The following is a 24,640-nucleotide window of genomic DNA, read 5'->3' on the forward strand; positions in this document are numbered from 1 at the left end:
ACTTTCTACTGCACGATGCCATCACCACTTTGGCTTATGATCGTAGTACATGGAGACACTTTGTAGTCGCCTGCTTCGCAGCCAAATGAAATGAATGAATAAATGAATGACAATATGAGTCGATAGTGATAGAATGTACCGCAATGAACAGAGCACATCCAGATCTTGCAAAATATGTTTATTTCTTGATTATCAATCCATGTTCTATTCCAAAATTAAAACAAAAGGAAGCTGTGCAAAATAATGGGGGTGTCATTTGATGGTTATGAATCATGTTGCAAAGGATTCTGGGAAGGGTAAGATATTTCCTCTGCATGGTGGTACCATGCAGTACTGTTCTATATGTCCTGGGCCCGAGGGGGGGGGCACTCCCATTGTGGCCTGTACACCATCCGCGATAATCAACTTTTGAAAAGCACCCTAAACAAGGATTTAACCCTTGGCTAAAACAATACCCTAAACAGGGATTTTATTCCTAGCATCAAATTCCTTGCCTAAATTTCATTTTCGCGTATTAGCAATTGCAATTTTGCTACCCTTTTTTCCAATATTTCATGTTTTTGACACCCTAAACGCGTTACGCGCGTATCATGCATACCCACGAAAAACAACCCTTTTTACGCGTTTTCATTATCGTGGATTGTGTACAGGCCACAATGGGAGTGACCCCGGCGTCCTGGGAGTATGTTTTTGCTTCTATCTTGCTGGATAAAATTTACCCAAAACAAGGAACCAGATTTTTTGGTGATAAGCCTCCATATATAAGGTAGCTCTTAAAATACTATCTGCGAAAAAAATCCACAAGTTTTTGTTAATTTTCTCCCGATATTGAACCAGATGGTTATCCAGTTGCCCTATCATTACAGACCACTGTCAAACGCGCATATGAGCTTCACCCAACCCGGATAGTACATGTATCTATCAAACATATCCGCTGGTGCTCTAAGAAGCTTTGTTCCACCCACACAAGCACCAGCATTGAGTGACTTGACTGCATGATAGTATGGTAGGTATTTTTAATTTGAACAAATTAATAATAAGTGCTCTAACAGAGTTAACATCACGGCCTACTTTTAGTCACTGTGGAAACAAAAAGCATTAATTTATTATTCATTAACTCATGCAATTTCGATGCTCTCATCTTTTTGTCTTTTTTTTTATTAAATGAGCGTAATTGCCTTTATGAAATATATAATTCAAAGATGAGCACTTATTAATGAATTATTGATAAGATACTTCCATGTTTGAAAAAAAATAACATACCATATTCTAATTAAAGCCCCCCTCTCATAATCACCACACTATTTTTTTTTCAACCAAACTGTTCCATAAATGCTGTCATAATACCATACAGTACCTGTATTTTCGTATATCGATTGCAAATTTCATGAAATTCATGTGGCAGCGGCCATTGTTATTGACAGTGTTTACACAATTTGTAGAAATTCTGTATTATTTATTGTTAAAAAGACCTCTAATTAATGTCCCCCTTTTCAATACAACACCAGGTGCGTTAATTAAAGCGAATACGGTATAGAAATGTTATTAAATAGTTTATGTGCATATTTGTTAATTGTGGTCTGTTTGGTTAAAAAGTATTTTACATATAAGTATAATATGGAAATAGTGATTGAGGGCACTATAACCCAATTTTTCATTCTAGCCAACCAAAAGTTAAAAAGGAGCGTGGGATGGGGTAACAGTAAGGTCTGTGGGGGTACGTAGGTGTTTGCCAGCAAACAAGGACACACACTCACTTCACATTTAATGGGGGTCTCCGGCAATCATAACATTATGCCTCATATGTTAGAAAAATAATTATCAAGCACAAATCACATGGTTTTATTTGAAACAAACTCATATTGACACCATAAAAACGAATAAAAACATTCGGCTCTCAACACGCAATATTCAAAATTCCCGCGCCGAAATAGTCTAAGTGCAATGACGTAATGGTTGTTTGTGCTCAATTGTCGCCAGCCTTCATTGCATTACTGGGATGTCATTGCACTTGACAATTTCAGCGCCCGAGAATTTTGAATATCGCGTTTTGTTTATATGGTCACTATGAGTTTGTTTTAAATAACGCCGCAGGATTTGTGCTTGATAATCATTTTTCTTACATATCGTTATGAATACGGCAGACGGCCGAATCCGGATTCGTCTTTTGGTAAATTTATTTTACGAATGCATTACATTTGAATTGGAGAACAAGGGATCAATGCTGTACATGATAGAGGGCAGCATATCATTTTTTAACGGAGACCAGATGATAACAGCATAATAAGTAATCAAAAGAGGGCGGCGTACAAGGTTAGTTGACATTGCATCACAGTACGGTCACCGACGGCAACCGTTAAAAAATCGATATGCTGCCCTCTATAGATATAGCATTGATCCCTTGTTCTCGAATTCAAATGTAATGCATGTGTAATAAAAATTCCTTTAAAAAGGAACAGGGCGAATCAAGAGGAAGTGCCATGATAAAGGTGTAGTTATTTTATTCGAATTGTTTTTAGAATTATTCATAATAATCACTTGGTGTTTGTCAAATGACAAGTAGGGCATGTAGTAAAAAATACACTGGATAATTCTTGATAGGCAATTGTTGGCTAAAAGTTGGTTAAAAGAAACACAAATAATTACTACAGACACATGCAATGTAGTTTTGTAATTTTAATAATACTGGAAATAGAATCTTATAAAGATCGAGATAACATAAAAGCATTATCATAACACAGTAGTTATTACGTTGACATTATTATGTAAATAAGTTTATGTGCATCAGTCATATCCATAACAAAATATGAATGTCATTAGAAGGTTAGTGGTGGTTGGCATATGAATTGTTTTCATGTGTTTGTTAAGTCACTTATAATGAAGATGAAAGACTTAAAAGTGAAAGTTTGGCATTATATTGAGTTTTGTTCGTGCAAAAATATATAGTAATTTTAATAATGTACATATTTACATTTGTAACTGGCAGGCTTTTGAAGTTACTGATATATTGTACAAGGAGGAGCATAGTGTTGAAGCTTACGTTTGAAAGTTACAACATTACATAGTATTAAGTGATGGTACATAAATTGCTTAGAATTTTGATATAAATTTTAGACAAGGTGACATTTGTGAACATGGTAGAGAGCTGTTTAAAAAAGGAAAGAAATAAGTATTTTGCTGACAAATATGTATCAAGAGTAGAAGTTGTAAAGGTTACACTAATACACATTATGTGATGGCATCAAGCAGAAGTTGGAACTTTGAAATGTTAAATTTGCTATAGGACATTTGTTAAGTTGCCTATAGGATAGTAAGCAGCATTTACAACCCTGCATTTTTCAGAGACTTCATTGAATTTGAATAAGTAGTCCTAAAGATATGAGCAAGTACAGTGTTTCCAAAAGAGGAATGAAAAGGAAATATTGCTTTGGATCATTTTTCCAATGAAATATGTTTGTTTTTGTTGATGGCATCACATAGTTATTAAGTCGTTAGCTGGATAAAAAGTATAAAAATATATGTTGATATGTAAATAGTAACTATAGTTATGAGCATACAAGGGTTACGCAATAAGAATGTTATTATTGTGCATGAACGTAATGTCTTTGATACATTGCATATTAATACAATGAAAGTTTAGATAAATACTAACAGCTGATGATATCAAAAAGGATTATTAGCATGAGAAAATTTATAAAAGGATGTTCAATTGTTGGCAAATTATAGATATGTGTTTTTATGGGCCTGGTTTTTATTGTGTTATACATGTATTTCTTAATATACTGGATTGAAAAGATTGTACGCGTTGATGAAATTCATAAGCATTGAATAATACTTAGTGCAACAGTCAATGAACGTGAATTGTTAGCATAATAAGCAGTTTAGGTATTGTGTTTATTTAAAGAAATGTGGTTACAAATGAATAACTTTTGTTATATATACATCTACTTCCTATAATACACTGAAAATCTAATAGAAATGAAGAATAAAGAACTATTACAGAACACATATTGGTCATTAAAGTACGCTTTGCAGGGGTAGCGCTTAGGTTTTCAAACACGGGGTCCAAAATTTTAAATGTTGTGAAATTGTGGATCTAAAACAATAGAAATAAAAGGTCCAAATGACCCTTTAGTAACCTCTACATTGAAGTTTTGTGCGCCAAAAGCTAAAAGAATGCGTCAGATTCCAAGCGCAGGTTAGTGCTACCCTGAGCTATTGGTATACAATATTTACATGATAAGAGCCTATCCCACAATAAGAGCGTTGGTGTTTACATGAAGTAAATGTCTTTGATACATAGCTAGATACTGGTAGTGTACAGTGTTGTCATTAATGATAATTATCATGATAATTTAATATTATTATAAGTGAATGGTCATATTTGTCACATAAACATACTAAAACTATTAGTACAAGCGCAGATTCAACAAAGTCTTTGTCACGATATTGACAAGGCACCCCGATCGATACCGATGCTACTTCAAGTTTATCACCAAAAGTATCCAATGAATACAATTGTAAGTATTGCACATCAACAACAATTGACCAATGAAAACACAGGTAAGAGAAAGTCAAGTGGAAGAAGTGCATGATCAAAGCGTGCCAAGCTACTTCAAGTTTGACACCAAAAGTATCCAATGAATACAATTGTAAGTAATGCACATCAACAATAATTGACCAATGAAAACACAGGTAAGTGAAAGTCAAGTGGAAGAAGTGCGTGATCACATCATGTAATTTACCTGATATCATGATGACTATGATGATGGCTTGCGTGTATTGTGAGATAGAAGTGCATCAATCTTCTAACAATTCAATGCTATTTTATCTCCGTGTTCTAACAATAAATTTCATCCGCAGAATAACATTTTCACATGTAATTTTTGCCTTTAGCCTTAAATGTTTGATAAATATAAATGACGCTTCTTTGTAAGTTAACTTCCACGCTTTACCCAGATATTATTACCAGTATCAGATCTCTCAATCTAGTATATACAGATTTACGAGTCATCTTACCCCCCCCCCCTTCAGAAAGTCAAATTGGCACGGTACATGTACAATAATTTACTTCCGAATGGTACCTTATGCCTTTTTAGCTCCACTTATTCATTTACACCGATTAAAGGATTCTCCTTAAACCAGCAAGCCTGAGTGAGGGCGTTACGGTGTTACATCAGCAGAGCCAAGTGAAGGCGTATAGTATCATTAACACATTCTATACGCTACAGAAAAGCAACAAGCACATGCAAGCAAGTATTTCGACAGTATCAATAAAACTAAATGAGGCTAAATGTAGCCCAACTGTACGTATAATCTGGCAATACCGCTCAGTCTGAAAGAAATGAAAAATATCTGTTGCAATTTTCTGATTTGCATAAAAGTAATGCTAGTTCATGGAAGTTGTAAAACAATTATTTCTTTTAATACAAACACATTTCTTGGTACGACAACTTTATAGCACTGTTTGAATATCAACATGAAGTAGTAATGACAAATTTTAATGGATACTAACGCCTCTGTAGTTTCGTGATTACATAGACAGCACGAATATTTCGTGTTTATTCTGAAACGCCGTGAAGAAGTAAGTAGAACAAAACCCAGCGCAATATGGGTTTAAAATCACTTCGTGATTTTCGCCCAAAAAGGATTTACCAAAAGCCGAATCCGGATTCGGCCGTCTGCCGTATTCATAACGATATAAGGCATAATGTTGTGATTGCCAGAGACTCCCTTTAACCATGAATCACTCTACAATGGGGGACCATCCTCAGTTCAAAAAGGTCTGCAAATGACCGCAATTGAATGTCTAATGTATTTGCAAAATACATCCTCTATCGTACCTGTAGTTGTTAGGTTAAATTTCATACAAAATTTAAAAGGTTGTGAAGAGGAGAACCTAAGGCTATAGATTTTGCATGTCCTTAAAAACATATCCCCAAAATATGTCATTATTGGGTGCAAATAAAATCAAATTTGATGTTTTTGCTCTGGAAATCTGTAGCTACAAATATGCTTCAAAGTGTGTTATATAACTCATACAAAGTTTCTTGTCATTTGATTGGCCAACCACTATTGATTATTTCTGCTATTTTTAGCAGCCAGCTGAAAAAGCACTCTTGCACTCTGTGTCCATACAATATTTATTTTTCCATTGCACGGACGCGGAGCTACAATAGCAACGCTGACAGATGCGCGAGTGTATAGCGCAAGGCTTCCACCTTGACTCGCCAATATAGGTGCGGAAGTTGCTTCTAAAATATATGCATTTAGATACCTTTTAATTTATTTTGTTTTCCTGGTGATTTATAAAATTAAGTGGAAGCAAGGGAACTTAGTCACGAGTTATATAAAACAAATGTTGAATGTTTTTATTTGTTATTTCCATTCGGTGAAATATGAACTATTCCATTCAACTTGGCAAAGCCCCGTTGAATGGAACAGTCCATATTTCACCTCATGAAAATATTCTTACCATTGAACTCACAAACAATACCAATGCACCATTCTGACTTTTTTCTGAGTGATTTTTTGACAAACGGACAAGAGAATAAGTGCTTATTTCTAACACAACTTGGGCCACCTTTGGAACTTGCTGCAGCCTTGTGTGTATTTTTCCGGGGGGGTCCATTCACTCATCCCCCAATGTTGACACCTGTATGTGGGTTTCTGACCAAATTAAACTCATATTTGGCCATTTTAGGCCCAAAAGTGCCAAATTTTGTGTACTTTGCACAAATTTATTCCACTTTTGAACCATATTTCACCAGTTTTACTTCAATATTGCAAAATTTTTCGTGTGCTTCGCTCACATTTGTACCATAGACCTATTTGGTCGCCAAAAGGTGCTGGATTCACATTACTTAAAGAAAATTTTTCCAACCCCACCCCCCGAATGTCAACAAGAAATCTAAGGCCCGGTCCACACGAGTGTGTTTTTTCCCGTCGATTACGATCGTGTCATAATCGTATTATAGTATTAGTACCGTGTGTCCGCTCAATGTCGTCGGCATACTACAATCGTGTCATCATTCGTGAATGATGAAAATTTCCATCATTGGGCCTGTTTCTAGCATGATCGTGTCGTAATTAATGATGAAAATTACCCGTGTGTACGCATTTTGTCGTTATATTTATGTATACTCAATGGGCTTCGTAATCACCGTAGCGTGAATTTATTACGACACGATGACGAGGTGTTGACCGTGTGGACGCCCTCATCATTTATGTATCATAATCGTGTCATAATCGAGTAATTACGACACAATGACGAAAATATACTAGTGTGGACTGGGTCTAAGCCACTGATGTGGTTTAATGTATATTGTATTGACTGCAAAATAAATACAACAAACATGGTAACACAAAGATCCAAAAGAATAAAAGCAAACATGGAGTCAAATGTACATTTTATGAGCATACCTTCTTTATTACAAGATTTAGAGAAAAAAATTACATATTTTGTGATGAAATACACTGACATTTCAAATAAATCTTACAATGAATTAAATGTCAATAAATGCACATCACTTATAGAGAGAGAAATTTGACTCAAAAATGCACACACGAGATGTTGATGCATCCAATGCACTGCCCCTGTGGGGCTTGTGCATTGGACTTATAGAAAGTCTGCATCAGCGCATTCAAGTCCATTACACTCTAAAAATATTTTACTCAAAACTGAGTAGAAATGTCAGAGCTCAACAGTTGAGTAAAAATTACTCAACATCGAGCTCATTTAGGTCACAACTCAACAAATGAGCAAAAAATTACTCAATAACTGTTGAGCTGTGACCTTTTTACTCAGTGTTTTATCAATGTTTTAAGAAAATTGTTATCTTTGGTAAATTTTCAATCAAAATTCACAAAATAACATAAATTTGAGAATTTTTTTTTAATGACCCATCTTTATACCAATTTCACACCAAAAAGGGACTATCTTTAATTTCTTTATATCAGATGTCTGAATGGGACTCGCAGCAAGCAGAATTTTGGTTAGAAATCCGGTTACTACCACACGGAATATAGCAATAGTTTTTCTTAAAAATGCCTAAAAGACATTTATGCTGAGGCCTATTAGAAAAAAAGGGCTAACTGGAAGCATTTTAAACCTGCTATGGAAATGGCACATGGTCACTAAACACCAAGAAAACAAATTTGAAAATAGCAAGTGACAAAAAGTGGTTTGGTGTCATTTTTAACTTCAGCTCGATTAAAATGCATTTGATGATGTTTTAGTTATATTCTCTTACCATCATCATAAATACAAAATACTTTCATGATGTTTTATGACTTTTTTACCATTTCCGGTGTATCAAATCTTATTTCGGTCACCTACAAAGATCACAAAAAGATATCAATTATACATGTACATTTGCTTTCATTTGTAGGTGACATTCTGATGTATAATCATGCTGAGCTTGAAGAGGCTACCATGTACAGAACCTACACTATAAGAGTGGACGTAGAAGTTATTGAATGACCATCATATAATAGCCATTAGTACACACACAACTCTATTATAAACTCCTCAAAAAAAGTTTGGAAACTTACCAAAACGGCTTTATATCAGAAAAATTTGAAATCTATTTCCATATTATTTCATATCAATACAAGCGTTGTTCTTTCCTGTCAAAAATGACACCAAATTTGTGACCATAACTTATTTTATTGTTGAGTAACTGTCTTTGAAAGACAAGGAGGTCTCAAACAAAATGTGCCAAATCTGCCATTGTCTGCACCATTTGCATCAGTAAACATGAATAAGGAATACCACACTGTTTCATTAAAAACAGTTTTTGTACTGTCAGTCTCACGTACCGGTCTTCTGCAGCCGTTGTTTTTCTTGGATGGCCACTTCTGGGTCTGTCTTTGACATCTCCGGTCTGACAAAACTTGACTTTTAGCTTGGAGATCATACTGCAGGAAAATCCAAATGTTGCCGTGATTCTGAGGTATGCCAGCCTCAAGCTGACCAATAGCGCGAGCCTTATCCAGGTCTGGTAATCGAACCATGTTTGCTTAGAAATTTCTTGCAAATGACCACTATGAAGAAGTGACCAGCAAGATAGGTTGACTTATGCTGATCTGTAGTAGAACTGCTAATCCCATCCTAACACTATTTTCATTCAACATGATGTATTGCAAACAACTTTTCATTCATTCTTTTATTCATGCATTAAACCACTGCTCATTCATTCAGAGCAATAAGATGAGCGCAGATAATGGTCAGTTTCAGCACATTTTCTTTTAAACCTCTCTGTCTTTCAAAGCAAGTTACTCAGCCGTGGAATAAGCTATCGTCACAAATGAGGTATCATTGTTGACAGAAAAGAACAATGTTTTCGCTGGTATGAAAAATTATGGAGATAGATTTCAAAATTTTCTGATACAACCGTTTTTGAAAGTTTCCAAACTTTTTTTGAGGAGTTTATATGCCTTCCTCTGGGCAGTAAAGTAAAATCTATTATGCTAGTAGGATTCCTTGCATCATTTCCTTTCTGAAAATGTATACTTTTATACACTTTCATCATTACATTTAAATAGAGACATACAAAAAACAATGTCTAAATTACTGACTCGAGGAAGGCATACAGACTAAAGGCAAAAAATATCATAAATCAAACAAATTATAATATCGCAAAACCAATTCATTATTTAAACATATTAACCACCCACGTAACAACAGCCTGTATTAACAGCATAGGTATGAGCAACACTAAACTTAATAATTACTGGTTTATTGCTTTACTGCGGCTGATTCTTAGAAGCATTGTTGTGACATAGAAACCTTTGTGATATAACATGTGTCCAAATAGGGTGATTTCACACGTTTTGGGATTAGGTTGGTGTGCGTAATTCAGCAGTGCGACCAGCAAAATCCGTATCTGTCACTAGCAGTACAGTGGCGGTGCCAAACGTCCCCCAGTCAGAACTCTTGTCCCCCCTGTTCCCCCCAGTAAAAACCCAAAATTGCGAAAAATTTCCACTTTTCCATTTGTTGATTCCCCCCACCTAAAATTCACTTTGCCCACCAATTCCCCCCACCCCGGAAAAATTCCTGGTGCCGGCACTGGTCACTAGTACTCACACACTACCAAGCTCAAAGTCAAACAAGGTACCATAAAATACCATCTACAAGGATATAATCAAATGCCTCTAAGTGAGAGTTTTTTTGATGAAAGGCAGACACCCTCTATGAAAACATTACAATTTAGATTTTTCTTGCAATAATACATGTTTGTACAGCCACCTGTATCAGTAATATAGTTGCTCAAACTCCACATGTTTTTGTGGAGGGTGTCTGCCTTTTGTCTCTTTATCAAAAAAACCTTCATTTTGAAGCTTGTAAGCGGAATTCTACAGAGTATATATGTAATAAATGGCAAAATGGTTCACTTCAGATGACATTGTTAAATATTTTAACTACAACAATCGTCAAACCTTTTTGAGCATAATTTTGACTTCCTGACAATTGAAACTTTGTCACATTGGAAAATCGTTATCCAATAAGTGATTGGTATTTCACAAATGTCGTCAATCATTTGTGACAGGGTATATCGAAACAGGGCCGTAGCAAGGTTGAAAAATGTGGGGCGGCCATCACAAATGTGGGGCGGCCAAATTACAAAGATATGCCCAAATTGAAAAGAAGATATAAAGAAAAACATAACAAATTTCTCAAAAAGTGGGCGCCATTGCATCCCCGGCTGCCCGCTTGCTACTGACCCTGTATCAAAAGCAGACACTTTTGGGCAGGATCGTAAATGGAGAAATAGCAAAAAAGGGTGATTTTTCACAATTTGGGTTTGTTGCAAATTTGTGATGTTAATGATGTTTAAAATATTGTCTGATAGTTTCAGACCGGCATATAAGTGGCATCTTGTATTTTTTCAGACATTTTTAAGGTCATTCCTACTCTCAACTCTGTCAATAATATTCTTATAGGCCGAAATCTCAATTTCCAATTTTATAATACCATAACTTACGAACTCAATATCTCCACTTTAGGAATGTCCAATTTCATTGGAGAAAACGCCATTGCAGAGCAAAATATCTCTATATTTAAGATATGTAAAACACTCACAATTAACCTGCCCAAAAGTGTCTCTTTTTGATATAACATGTCACATTTAGTGATGAAGTGCACAAGCCAGCTGAGGCTACATTGTACACATTTGCATCAACAGCTAATCAAATAAAATTAATAAACAATTTGAAATTCTGCTTCATCGCTTTTTCTGTCCATATTTCACATTCGATTCAAACCCATTCCGTGATGACATCACATAAAGTCTGCCGTTCTTCAACTGGTCAGTACAGGTGATTTCTTTTTTGGTCTTGGCATCAAATACATAGTGCACGCCTCTAGGTAGGTACTTGTTCCAGTCCGGTTTTTTAGAAGCAAGCTCTTGCAATTTACACAGCAACTGAGGCAGGATACGGTAATCCACGCCTTTCATGATTTTCAATTCCACTGGGTTCTCCGCAATACTGTTCAAGTAAAAATCACAATAAATGATGCGTCGATACTGACTTAAATCAAGTGTCTTTGGCACTGTCTTTGTCGATTCTTGTTCTTCATTGTTTTCCTCGTTGACCATTTCTAACGGTTGTGCATCAACTTTTTAGTAGATGGCTCTTCTTTTGTTTTAGATGATTGCTGACCTTGCCGGGTCGTAGGTCGACCTTGCCGGGTCGATGTAATACCTTGTCTTGTTGCCGGACGACCTTGTCGCGTCGGTGCCCTGCCTTGTCTTGTTGTTGGCCTAGCTAACAATGACATCTGAGTCTGAGGACGCTTTACACTCGCTTGTGATGCAGGTCGCACTCTACTCATACTGCTCTTTGTACCGTTAGTCATCCGCTGATGTTGTGCATTCTCCATTTTCTTGATGAATTCAAATCACACCAAAAAAAAACAATTTCTGGAAAATTCTAATCCAGTTCAATTAAACCAGTTTAACTAAGTTATGGATGTTCCTTGCTGATATAACCATAACATAAGCAGCCAGCTATTCAAGTCATCTATTGAAGATTTGGAGAACAGGTCCTCACTGAAATTGCAACTTGTATTCTACATGTATGAGTCTCCCGGATGAGTCTTAAACTAAAAATGTCTTTTGTAACAACAACACTCCAATAAGTGAATAATAAAGAAGCAGAAATCACAGCATCAACAATATTATTTCCAACCCGATGTGTCCAGAAAACAAAATGTCCTGATCATGAAGCCATCAATACCAAGAAATTGCAGTCACCATGAAAGTAAGATGTTTTTGCAGTATTTTCAACCAATTTCTCTACTACCGAACTAGTAAAATTTCTGAAGACAGTATTATGCGTATGTATCAGGCAAATGATAGTGTGATGATTACTACTACAATATGTTATGCCTCATTTCTACGGATAACCATGACAATCCATGTTCAACAAGTGGATGTACATGTTGTTGTGGGTCTTGCTTCAATAGTTTTATCAAAGCTTCCCTAGCAACAACTAGCTGATATCACAAGCAAATGGACATCAAAAATTTAATAATGATGAGCTGGATATTGTTACCATGGTAAATTTGCCATGATATTAAATCTTCTTTAGTATAGTCAATTTTAATCTAGATTAATTTTCATAAATTTTTCCAATCATAGAGTGAATTGATACACCAGCAAAATTATCATTTTCAAACCAATAAAGCCTCCTGATTGAAAATACAAATTGGAAATTGTTTGAAAATGTGGGAGAATGATCATCTTGCCAAATTTCAAATCTATGAAAATTTAGAAAAATGATAAATTTTACCAATTTTCAATTAAGACATACAAATTTAATTAATTACACTTGATACACCATTGCTCATGTACATTATCATGTTTATGCACACTTGTATGACGCACTATACAACCCCCCGAAATGGCATGTCATTTGTTCAATGACCGTCATATATCTATAGGAGAGAGCGGACTTGGGTTATTTTTAGCAAATTTTACTGGCAACTTGCAGCTCAAAAACAAAACATTCCAAGCACGCACTCAGCGCAAAGTGTAACGCTTGCGATTCGCAGAGGCGCACAGTCCAGTGAGCTAATTTGATTGATCTGCGCAAGTTGTTTTCACCGGCACTTGGTTGTTTTCACCGGCATGACGTTGCTCCGTCCTGGCCCATAGGATGTCACACAATGTGACATTTTACCATCGTGTAAAGTTGATGCACCAATACATTAATAAGTGACGTAATCCTACTATAATTCACCAGAATCTGTCTGTTTGTGTGTTTGTTTGTTTGTCTGTCCGCCTCTTTTCTCGGAGACTGGGGGTCGCGCGTTCCTCAAACTTGGTGGGTGGGTGTATCTTGACCCCAGGCAGAACGAGTTTGTATTGGTTGGTGGGTCAAGGTCACCCAAGGTCATCCAGGGGTCAAATTAGTAAAAACCCTCAAACTTGACGGGTGGGTGCGTCTTGACCCGGGACAGAACAAGTTTGTATTGGTTAGTGGGTCAAGGTCACCAGAGGTCATCTAGGGGTCAAATTAGTAAAAACTGTCATATGGGCATGAAACTTGGTGGGTAGGTGCATCTTGACCTAGGACAGAACAAGTTTGTATTGATTAGTGGGTCAAGGTCACCCAGGGGTCATCTGAGGTCAAATTAGTAAAAACTGTTTTCCGCCTATTTTCTCGGAGGCTAGGAGTCGCACGTTCCTCAAACTTGGTGGATGGGTGCATCTGGACCTCAGACAGAACAAGTTTGTTTCAGTTAGTGGGCCAAGATCACCCGAGGTCATTCAGGGGTCATCTGAGGTCAAATTAGTAAAAACTATCGTATGGGCATGAAACTTGGTGGGTACAGTCAAATTTTTGGACGGTCATTTTGGGGTCATCCGGGGTCACCCAGGGGTCATCTGAGGTCAAATTAGTAAAAATGTCGTATGCGCATGAAACTTGGTGGGTACAGTAAACTTTTAGAATCAAATTTTTGGACGGTCATTTTGGGGTCATCTAAGGTCAACTTACTAAAAACTGTCGTATGGGCATGAAACGTGGTGGGTACAGTCAACATTTAGAGCCAAATTTTGGAAGGTCACAAGGGGTCATCTGAGGTCAAATTAGTAAAACTGTCCTATGGGCATAACACTTGGTGAGTACAGTCACCATCAGCCAGGTAATCGCGACAGCCGAGAACCGCCAAATACGGGTAACCGCCTAGTCTATATAATAATACGCATCGTCTATCTATCTGTCTGTCTATCTGTGTGTCTGTCCGCCTATTTTCTCGGAGACCGGGGTCGCACGTTCCTCAAACTTGGTGGGTGGGTGCAGCTTGGTATGAGGAAGAACAAGTTTATATTGGTTAGTGGGTCAAGGTCACCCGAGGTCATCCAGGGGTCAAATTAGTAAAAACTGTTTTTCTCGGAGACTGGGGGTCGCACGTTCCTCAAACTTGACGGGTGGGTGCGTCTTGACCCAGGACAGAACAAGTTTGTATTGGTTAGTGGGTCAAGGTCACCAGAGGTCATCTAGGGGTCAAATTAGTAAAAACTGTCATATGGTCATGCAACTTGGTGGGTAGGTGCATCTAGACCTAAGACGGAACAAGTTTGTATTGGTTAGTGGGTCAAGGTCACCCAGGGGTCATCTGAGGTCAAAGTAGTAAAAACTGTTTTCCGCCTATTTTCTCAGAGACTAGGGTTCGTGCGTTCCTCAAACTTGGTGGGTGGGTGCATCTGGACCTCAGACAGAACAAGTTTGTTTCGGTAAGTGGGCCAAGATCACCCGAGGTCATCCAGGGGTCATCTGAGGTCAAATTAGTAAAAACTGTCGTATGGGCATGATAACTTGGTGGGTACAGTCAACTTTTAGAGTCAAATTTTTGGACGGTCATTTTGGGGTCATCTGGGGTCAACCAGGGGTCATCTGAGGTCAAATTAGTAAAAAATGTTGTATGGGCATGAAACTTGGTGGGTACAGTCAACTTTTAGAGTCAAATTTTTGGACGGTCATTTTGGGGTCATCCAAGGTCAAATTACTAAAAACTGTCATATGGGCATGAAACGTGGTGGGTACAGTCAACATTTAGAGCCAAATTTTGGAAGGTCATTTCGAGGTCACAAGGGGTCATCTGAGGTCAAATTAGTAAAAACTGTCCTATGGGCATAAAACTTGGTGAGTACAGTCACCATCAGCCAGGTAATCGCGACAGCCGAGAACCGCCAAATACGGGTAACCGCCTAGTATTTATTAATGACGCACATTGGATATGAAAGAAATTGAAATTTCACCTTCATTGACAGTCAAAAAATCCAAACGCTGGCATCATTATTTTCATTATATGTGAAATTATTTTTATATCAGAGTGCAATGATTGGTTGTCATCACTCACAAGATTTTACACCAATCACATTCAGGGACAGGGATATTAATACAGGTGCGATTTCCAGATATACCCCATGTGCTACCAGGTACCTCGATAAACAACTCGCTTTTGCTATACATGGTGGTCCAAAAACAACTTTACCCATTTTCAAAGTTTATCTAAAAGGCAAACAGTCTGTTTCAAACAGTTGTTTTAAATTCTGTCCATCCTTTTAAGAGTATTTGGTCAAAAAATGAACGAAAAAGAATTTAAATTACAAACGTTGTGCCAGCTTTTAGTCAGAGGGTCACATTTAACATTGTCCACACGTAAGGCTTAAGCCTATTGGCTGCTGAGACAAAGCACTTACATGTACATTGAGTGTTTTTTCCTGAGTATGTGATAGTACACAGGCACGTAGGAATTTTCACATGGAATTATGTAAATGGGATGTAAAATATGTAGAAATTTACATGACTTGCAAATAACTTAAAGACAGCTAAAAGAAATGCACCTAATATCATGCATATTTTTTGTGTAATTAATTTTTCATGCTTTGCCGCTTTCGAACCCAGAACTGTTGTTTCATGTAAATTGACAATTGTAAGCTTCTTTACATTGTACAGGTACACTGTTATAGATATTCCTGTGTTGCTATTTGTCATTTTATTTTTGAAATGCTTTTTTAAGTAGTAGATAGTAGAAGATGGGGAAATAAATTGGCATTTTGCCGAATGAGGTATCAACATATGGTAATAATCTTCAAATTATCACTTTTGTTTTTGTGTAAAGACACTTTTAGTGAACAGTTTATATGCTGTCTACTATAGATAGCATACTGAAGACATTTACTATCTACCAAAGATAACATGAGAAACTATGAACAAGCAACAAAAGAAAGCAGAGTGAAACTTTGTGGTATCTACTGATATGTTTGCTAATGTCATAAATTGTGACATATCACACACACACCCCCACACCCACAAACATAATAATTTGTTTATAATTTTATAATTTTATGTTTGGGTGATGTTCCTTCCTGATGTAAATCAGAAACACTATAGGTACAATAATAAAATGCATATAAAAACAAAGTAACAAATTTCAGTTTAGTTTTGAAATGTCATCTCTGCTGTGCATGACAGCTGATCTATAATTCACATTATATTCTCTGAAAAGGAGCCTTACTTTTTGGTGTTTTTGTGGTCAGGCATGTCTATAAAACTTATTTACGGGGAGGTAGCGGGGAAAAGGCAAAAATATGATAAATTTGTTTAAATTTTTACAGTTCTGGGACCAAAGAGTGGACATTTTCAGAATGTCTTATAAATTGGGGAAGAAGGGGCATGCGGAAATTTCTCCAATTTATTATCTTTAATAAGGGGCCTAAGATTGGATCAGGGGCATTTTCTCTCCAGGACCCCCACCCTATGGTAGACCACCAGACAGGACAGAGTAGTATCACACACACACACATTCTTACCTTGAATCCTTCAGGAGAGTACAGCTTCTTCACTTTCATCTTCAATGCTGCACTGATATCAAACAACACATCCTCAAAGTCCTGTGCTGTCCTTCGATTCAACAGAATCATATGTTTTGTTTGCGGGTCTCCGTTCTTCATGAACACCACCCGCTTTGGAGTCCGCAAAGTCGGCAATGGAAAACTATGCGCTCTTGGTCCCGGTTTACCATTTTGAACCTCATCTGATGCTTTCTTTTTGGAATCATTCGCCGATAATGCCCTAGCAGCGGCATTTCTCCAAACTTTTGGTTTTTTAATCTTCCCCAAATCAAGCCTCTTCGGCTTTTTCGTTGATGACACCATGTATGATTTTCCGTCTTCCAAATCGTCGACGGATGCCACGCCATGTTTTCCGCCGGGTGTATGGATATTCCTCACACCAGATGGCAACCAGACTTTCTGATTTAAATCATCCAATAACGATTCAAAACTGCGATAGTTACGCTGGGTGACTGCCATATGCAATCCAGAAAAGTTGGTGTCACCGCTCTTGTAAAAGATAACTTTTTTTGCTTTTTTAGGGTTCTTTCCTGGTGGTTCCGCCATCTTGGTTATTTTTTCCTCAATTATTTGACTTTAATTGCACAAATCTTTTCACTTGTGATCAACATACACCATACACAATTTACACTATTTCCATATTGCAACAGATATTTTAAACCCTGTAGTTCTTGATTTGCAATAAATCATATCACCTGACTCATTTTCCATTGCATTTGATAAATTGCACAACATTTCCATCATGACCACTTGAAGTCAATACGCACTAAATCAGAGTCATTATATCAATGGCATTCATGGTTCGTAACCAGGTGATGATGGAGCTCTATGTTTACACAAGATGATGACCTTAATTCCAGGTAGTAAGTACGTCTTCGAAGCAGACTATTGATGTAATTTCATGTCAGTTTCCATGGCGATATTTCCGTTAAATGCTTGGTTTTCTGCATGATTAATGTAATTAACAAGTTAATATTGACCAGTTCTTCTCATCGTTATGGTGATGCATTCATTACACCCTTGTGGAGCGGCTTCTATAGTCTTTGCATCTGGTTTCTGCATTTTGGTTTCAGCGCATTTACTGATCTGACCCTGAAAACAAACATACAAACAAACAAATAGGTTAAGAACAGCTGTTTAATTATACACTTTGTCATTGGTAGTCAATAACTACACTTGGCATTTAAAAATTGTGTGGCAAAAAGGAAAAATATTAGGATTAGAGTTTGGTTTTAAAAGGTTAGGGTAAGAGATATAGGTCAATAGGTCATAGAATTATGGCTGGGCTGCAGCAAAAAGTGCAAAACATTTTCTCAGGGTTTAGAGCCAGAACTAGCTATGCATGTTCATTTGGCTTCTAAATTACATGTTACTCGTTTCGGCAACAAATGTACGGTTAATTGTGCCCTCCATAATAAATGCAAGTAACTTTGGGGTATATGCATGGTCACTTGAACAGTTAGTTAGACGAAAGTGACCATGCATATACCCCAATGTCACTTACATTTTCTTATGGAGGGCAGAATTAACCGTCCATTTGTTACCGAAATGTAAATATGTAATTGAGAAAACAAATGGACATCTAGTTCTGGCTCTAAGCCCTCGTTCTGATCTAACCTGAAGTCTATATAAATAAACATGTATACTGATCGCATAATGCTGGCATAGATTGAGCATTGGTTTTGAATTTGCCTCCATTGCTCACACAGATTTTCTTATCACAAGTGACACAAAATATAGAAAATCTTTTCATTTCCAGCTTATGATTTCATTGGTTGGTGAGAAATTCAAGGGGTAACCAAATACTAACCATTATGTAAATGAAATTATGCAAAACATCGTCAATGTGTTACGGACTTACGGTCTATGGTGTTAAGTCAACAATGTGCGATCTCTGCATGTCACTTTTCACAGCACTGTATTATTTTCATTTTAAAGTGCAATGGTTCCAAAAATAGAAATCATTGATTGATATCGTAATTGTTTTTACCCGTTTCCATAACAAGTCAAGAGTGAACAAATCAATAATCAACATGAATGACAAGGTTATTAAAACTACATATATGTGACACAAGCAAGCTATGCGTCATTTGTTGAACAAGATTAATTTTTTAATCCTTACCCCATTGTATTGTCTCAAAGCCATAGCCAGGGGTGCCATGCAACCCCCCAAAATGCCAATCTGGGAAAAAGGTTCCCTTTATAGAAAATCAGTAGCCAGGAGTGCAGCCACCCTCCCCAAGAAATACTCACAAAGGGCTGCTTTTTTCCATAAAAATGTTAAAAGCAGAGCTCTCTTTTTTAACCTTTTTGTTTTCAAAATGTCCCCTTTTCAGTCCTGCACCCCTGGAAACAAACCCAGGAAACTGGACTGAAAACATCAACATTTGCAGAAAACTGTATGTACCAATTTTGTCAAGCAAAAAGAAACTAGACTCAAATAGTACTAGTAACCAAATCACAGACTATTTACCCTGGGTGAGGCCACCTCGACCAACACTGATCAGTGGCGTAACTAGGGGGCAAGGGGGGCAATGTGCCCCGGGCACCACATTTAGGGGGCGCCTAAATGATGGTGGATAAAAAAACCAATCAATTCAGCACCCCTTCCAAGTGGTGAAAGCTTCGCGCATATTTCAACACAAATATTGAAAGATCAATTTCATTAAAGTGGTGTTTGTGCAAATTTTTGCACGCTGGAAAAATGGTTGCGGGAGGTGCCATTCCCAGTCCCCGCACTCCGTGCATCCGCGGGTATTCATGCTTGTCGGTGAACTTTAAAAATACCCCCTATTGCATCTCATTTCGCGAAGTTTTCAGGGGAAAATCACCCCTTTTTTAGTGATTTCACGAATTATTTGCCCTTCGAAAATACCCCTATTTTCGCTAAAACACAAACGATATTTCTAATATGCCCTTTTCTGGTAAAAACACGTAGGCTGCTCGATGAAAATACCCTTTTTTTTAAATTTTGCGAACACATGGTTTGAAAAAACACCCCTTTTTTGTGTGTTTCGCGAATCGCGTTTCTTCATCTGAAAACACCCCTTATTTCGCGAAATTTTCGACTAGCATGAATACCCGCGGATGCACGGAGTGCAGGGACCGGGGTGCCATTATGCATCCTTGCTCTGGGTGCCACAACCCCTAGCTACACCACTGACACTGATATCAATTCACTTTTTCAGTAAATCCCAAAAGCCTTTACGTTTGGACCTTTACAAATGTATCTCATCACCAAACGTCATCTGATGTTCACATCACTTAGCAAACATTGTTACTACACATTTCAATGCCGTGAAGTAACGATAAGCACATCGGCGTAACTAATTCAAGGGTCCAAACACACAAAGGCTTAAGGTGAATAATTGACAGACACAGGAGGAACGTACAAAGTTCAATAATAATTGGGCAGTCATTAGACATGGGGCAGCCAAAATAATGTTTTGTCAACATTATAATGACAACATTAAGAAATTTAGTTTCAGGGGCCTGAGCTTTCGATCCTAGCAGGATCTTTAACATGAGAACATGTTGCTTTGGAAACTTCAATTGTTCAAATTTAATGCCTTTGATAAAGATCCTGCAAGGATCAAAAGCTCAGGCCCCTAAAACCATTATACATATTATGTGAAGCATGCAGTACGCATGCAGCATACATGTACATGCTGTGATCATCCATTTTTGAGAACATGTTGCTTTGGAAACTTCACATGTTCAAATTTAAATGGTCAGCAGGAGTAAGGCATACATCATACAAGAGTGTTTTGCACAAGTTCAGCTCAACAAAATTACACAAATCTACATACCAGTACCTAATTGCTATGTCAAAAAATCTTCTTCATTACTTTCTAGAGTCTATGGTTCCACGCATGATGGAGTACCTTTCCATGAAATACAATTTTTCACACCCATTTCCACATTATGTATAGCTTTCTTCAATTAAACCATTGATCATATTGATTAATAAGTGGACTAGTTTATATAACATTGTCACATCATACTACGGGTATTACCCGAAGGTTAACAAAACAGAATCCCACAATGCACTGCAGCTATGTATGGTAAGATTTACATTCATGGAGCAAGTAGGCCACTATCTTAAAAGTATACTTTTAATCTTAATCTTTTTTGATCTTGCAAAAAGTGTTATATTAAAGAATATATATATTTGTAGGAATAGCATAAAAGGATGCATGTATGTATATGCAATTGAAGCAAAACCTTTCCAAATTTAGGATGGATAGCCCCCCCCCCAGAAATGCACAATGCATCCTGGGATACGATCACCTAAATTCCCACAGGTAGCGGTAATTGACCCACATAAGCTCACATATATCCATGGGCGTCACTTCATTATATTATTTGGAGTTGCTTCTCAATCAATACAAACTATTGTTATATAGTTGCATGCTCTTTACTTATTGATGTTCATGTTAGTTCTACATTTGTGTTACATGATAGACTAACAAGGGGCTTCTTCGGAAATGGGTGTTCATCCGTTTGTTTACCCCTGCCCCACAGCAGGGCTGTATCTAACTACTCTAGCATGCAAGTGGTAGATAACTTTGCAGGAGGGGTGGAATTCGTAAAAGTAAAAGTAATGATCAAATTATGATAAATGCAAATACCGGTTCACAATCTAAATACCTTTTTTTATAATAGCACAGGATAAACTTGATGTACGAAGGTTCTTTCCTTTATTTCTTATTTATGTTCCCTAACACTACCACAGTGGTGTAGACAGGATTTTAGTTCAGTTTGTTTGTTTGTTTAAACAGTTGCTCCGTGTGGAGACACGCTTGGGTCCTGATGGGACCAGGCTCAAACAAAATGCTCAAGCCACAAGCCAGGCTAAAAAGCCTATATAAAGCATGCTGGCCTATATGGAAAGAGAAGTGAGAAACAGATCATTGAAGATAGAGAACAAGGAAAAGAAGGCCACTCCCAGCAATCAAGTGAACGATTTTACTGTCAGCCTCTGGGTCAAGAGAGTTGAGGGGGAAAACCCAAATTTTTTCGATCACATTTCCATCCCCATTTGTCATTTTTAGTCCCATTTTTGATCATTTTATGGACATTTCATTTTGTTCTTTAGCATCCCCATTTTGTCCCTGGAAATTTTTTTTTGGGGGGGGCACTCTACCCCCTGGCTATGCCACTGCACTACCAAACCATACATCACAATTTACAACAAAAAAAAGGCAAACACTGGCTTGCTATCCCCGGTCCTATCATCCACACCCGGAGGGTTTGTGGATTAACACCATAACAGAGCAAATCACTTTTGTCTCCATCTTCTTCTTTCCTTTCCACTGGTCAAAAGGCCCTTACAGGCAGGTGACATTTCTAAACAATATGTACCCCAAATTGCTACCCCTCTCCCTTGTTGCATGCTGGTATACTACAAATTGCTTTCTCCGACCTTACATATGGCAAAAAATCCTTGCCGCCCTCAGTCCTCTTAAGATATATACAGGAAAACTTTGTTGGGAATCCAATTTTAAATGTTGAATATCATACTAAAATACACAAGTGAGCTCAGCAAATATGCTATTTTTTATTTTACAATTTTCATAATACCTTCTCCCTGGACCTTCTCTAGCTCTACCAAGCTTTCTAAACCTGTTTGGAAAAATAAATTAAGTGTGCTCCAAAAATATCTCTGCACTTCGTTTTACCAAAAAAAAAGATTTTTTTATGTCAATCCCAGTACTACAATTAGATAAAAACCATCTCAGAAATATTTTGCAATTCCTAATTGATTCTCTGTACTGAATATTTCACTGTGAATGAAAGCACAGTCTCCAGATAATGACTTCCCCTAAGAAATATGACTTTGACTGATCACTTGATATTCATAAACAATATAGATCATTTATCATCTATTCTTTTCTAGACTTCTCAATACATTATATTCCATAGATCAAACACTACCATGATTGAAAAAGTATATTTGAACAGGATTGGCATTTACTTCTATAGTTTTTAAAAAAATTATCCCTGGGAACGATAATTAATTTTGAAGTTAGATATTTTTTTGCAAAGATTTTATTTTAGCCATCAAGTTTGCAAAAATCATACTGAGACCCACTAATACTACCTTTTATTTACTTCTAGTTTTAAAAAGAAAATATCCCCGGGTCCGAATAATTAATTTCAAAGTTAGATATATTTTTTTTTTTGCAAACAATTTATTTTAGCCATCAATTTTGCAAAAAATTCATACTGAGATTCCTGGGCCGAGACCCTACAATACTTCTTCTTACTTGATTTTTTATTTTTAAAATTTTCAGGAAAAACAGTTTTGGGCTTGCTGCATTGCAGTCCTCAGACTTGGATACAAAATGAAGATGTGGTTTCCAAAACTCACTCAGTCCACGCCACATTGACTGAGAAAATCACCTGCTGGACTGAGTGAGTATTGCAATCAGTCAATCTCCAGCAATCTCCAGGGCATGAACAGGCCCAGTCCAGCACAGCACTTTATATTACAACATTTAATGTTATTTTCTATCATGTTATTTTCCATCATAAAAAGGTCTATTGACATAACTCAAGACTTCCTCCCTTGTTTACATACAACCCTGGAAACCAGTGTTGAACTGAGAAAAACATTTTGTTAAAATAATTTTTAAGTTCAAAAAATTAAAACTTTCTCTTATCTGTATGACTATAATTAAATCAATTTTTCAAAATCAAATGTTAAAAAGATTAAATCCTTCAGTTTACATAAAAATGCAAATACATACAACAGAGTTTCTATTATTTCCATTTGATTTTTTTAGATTAGAAACATTGTCCTTTACTCAGCTCAAGGCCATTAAGTCACTCTGTTGACTATATTCTATGTACAATAAATATTGACGGATAAAACCATTACATTGATCACTTTTATTGTTAAATCGAAACTGTCTGTGCCTGGTGCAACAGCATTTGAATTTTACATGTTGTCCTTACTAACGATGGGCAACCATACATAATGAGAAATATATTTTGAAAATATTTCACTTTGGCTCTTTATTTTTTTCTGTTTTGAAACAACAAGAAATCATGTTGTTGTTTTTTTTTGTTTTTTTAATGTTTCAAGAAAGATAAAAAAAAGGAATGTGCCTGGCTTATTCAGTGTTGAAAATTACATCTTTTAGAGGAACTTGTAGATGTACACTTGAAAAAGATTAAAGGTCCTCATTATTTGTGTATTTTAAATACACAATCTAGATGACTCAATAAGACAGATGTCAATGCAAATAATTAGACTACTGAGGCCAAAAATGGTCCATTCCAGTTGAATCACTGACACAAGGGTGTAGATTTCGAATGAAGTCTGCACCCATTCAGGTAACCAGTACCCCAACACATTGATATTGCTCTTTCATGTCCAATACGGTACCTCTTTTTTACCTCTTTGTTTTGGCTGTACTTTGCTACACAATTTTGGAAATGTCTAGCAATTGTATGCCAGACAGTGAACTTTGTGATTTGTGCAAATGCAACTAAAACCAAGTAGTGCAAGCTGATAATGCTATGCATAAAAGAATTTTGCGGTTCTCGACCTGCGCGGTTCTCGACGCAAAGCGTCGGCCGCAATGCGTCCCCCTTTTAACCGGTGCAATTTCACTTGACTCCAAAATGACCTGAACATAATTTGCCTCACTAAGGTGGCCATTCTCACCAAATTTCATGAAACTGCAGCAGTCTATGGCGATTTGACCCCAGATGACCCTGAATGAGCCAAAATGACCTTGACATTTTTGCCTTGTTTCAGT

The 24,640-nt window shown here is 36.9% G+C and overlaps 1 protein-coding gene across 1 annotated transcript in view; it reads right to left on the reverse strand.

The window, feature by feature from the left end:
* LOC140166976 (uncharacterized) overlaps positions 1 to 24,640 on the reverse strand; it is a 142,275-nt gene that overhangs the window by 114,345 nt on the left and 3,290 nt on the right. Inside the window, 1 exon segment of the mRNA XM_072190459.1 lies at positions 16,830 to 17,963. Coding sequence (XP_072046560.1) covers positions 16,830 to 17,417 — 588 coding nt within the window. The 5' untranslated portion in view covers positions 17,418 to 17,963.

Source organism: Amphiura filiformis, chromosome 12 (genome assembly GCF_039555335.1).
Source record: "Amphiura filiformis chromosome 12, Afil_fr2py, whole genome shotgun sequence".
Classification (NCBI taxonomy): Eukaryota; Metazoa; Echinodermata; class Ophiuroidea; order Amphilepidida; family Amphiuridae; genus Amphiura; species Amphiura filiformis.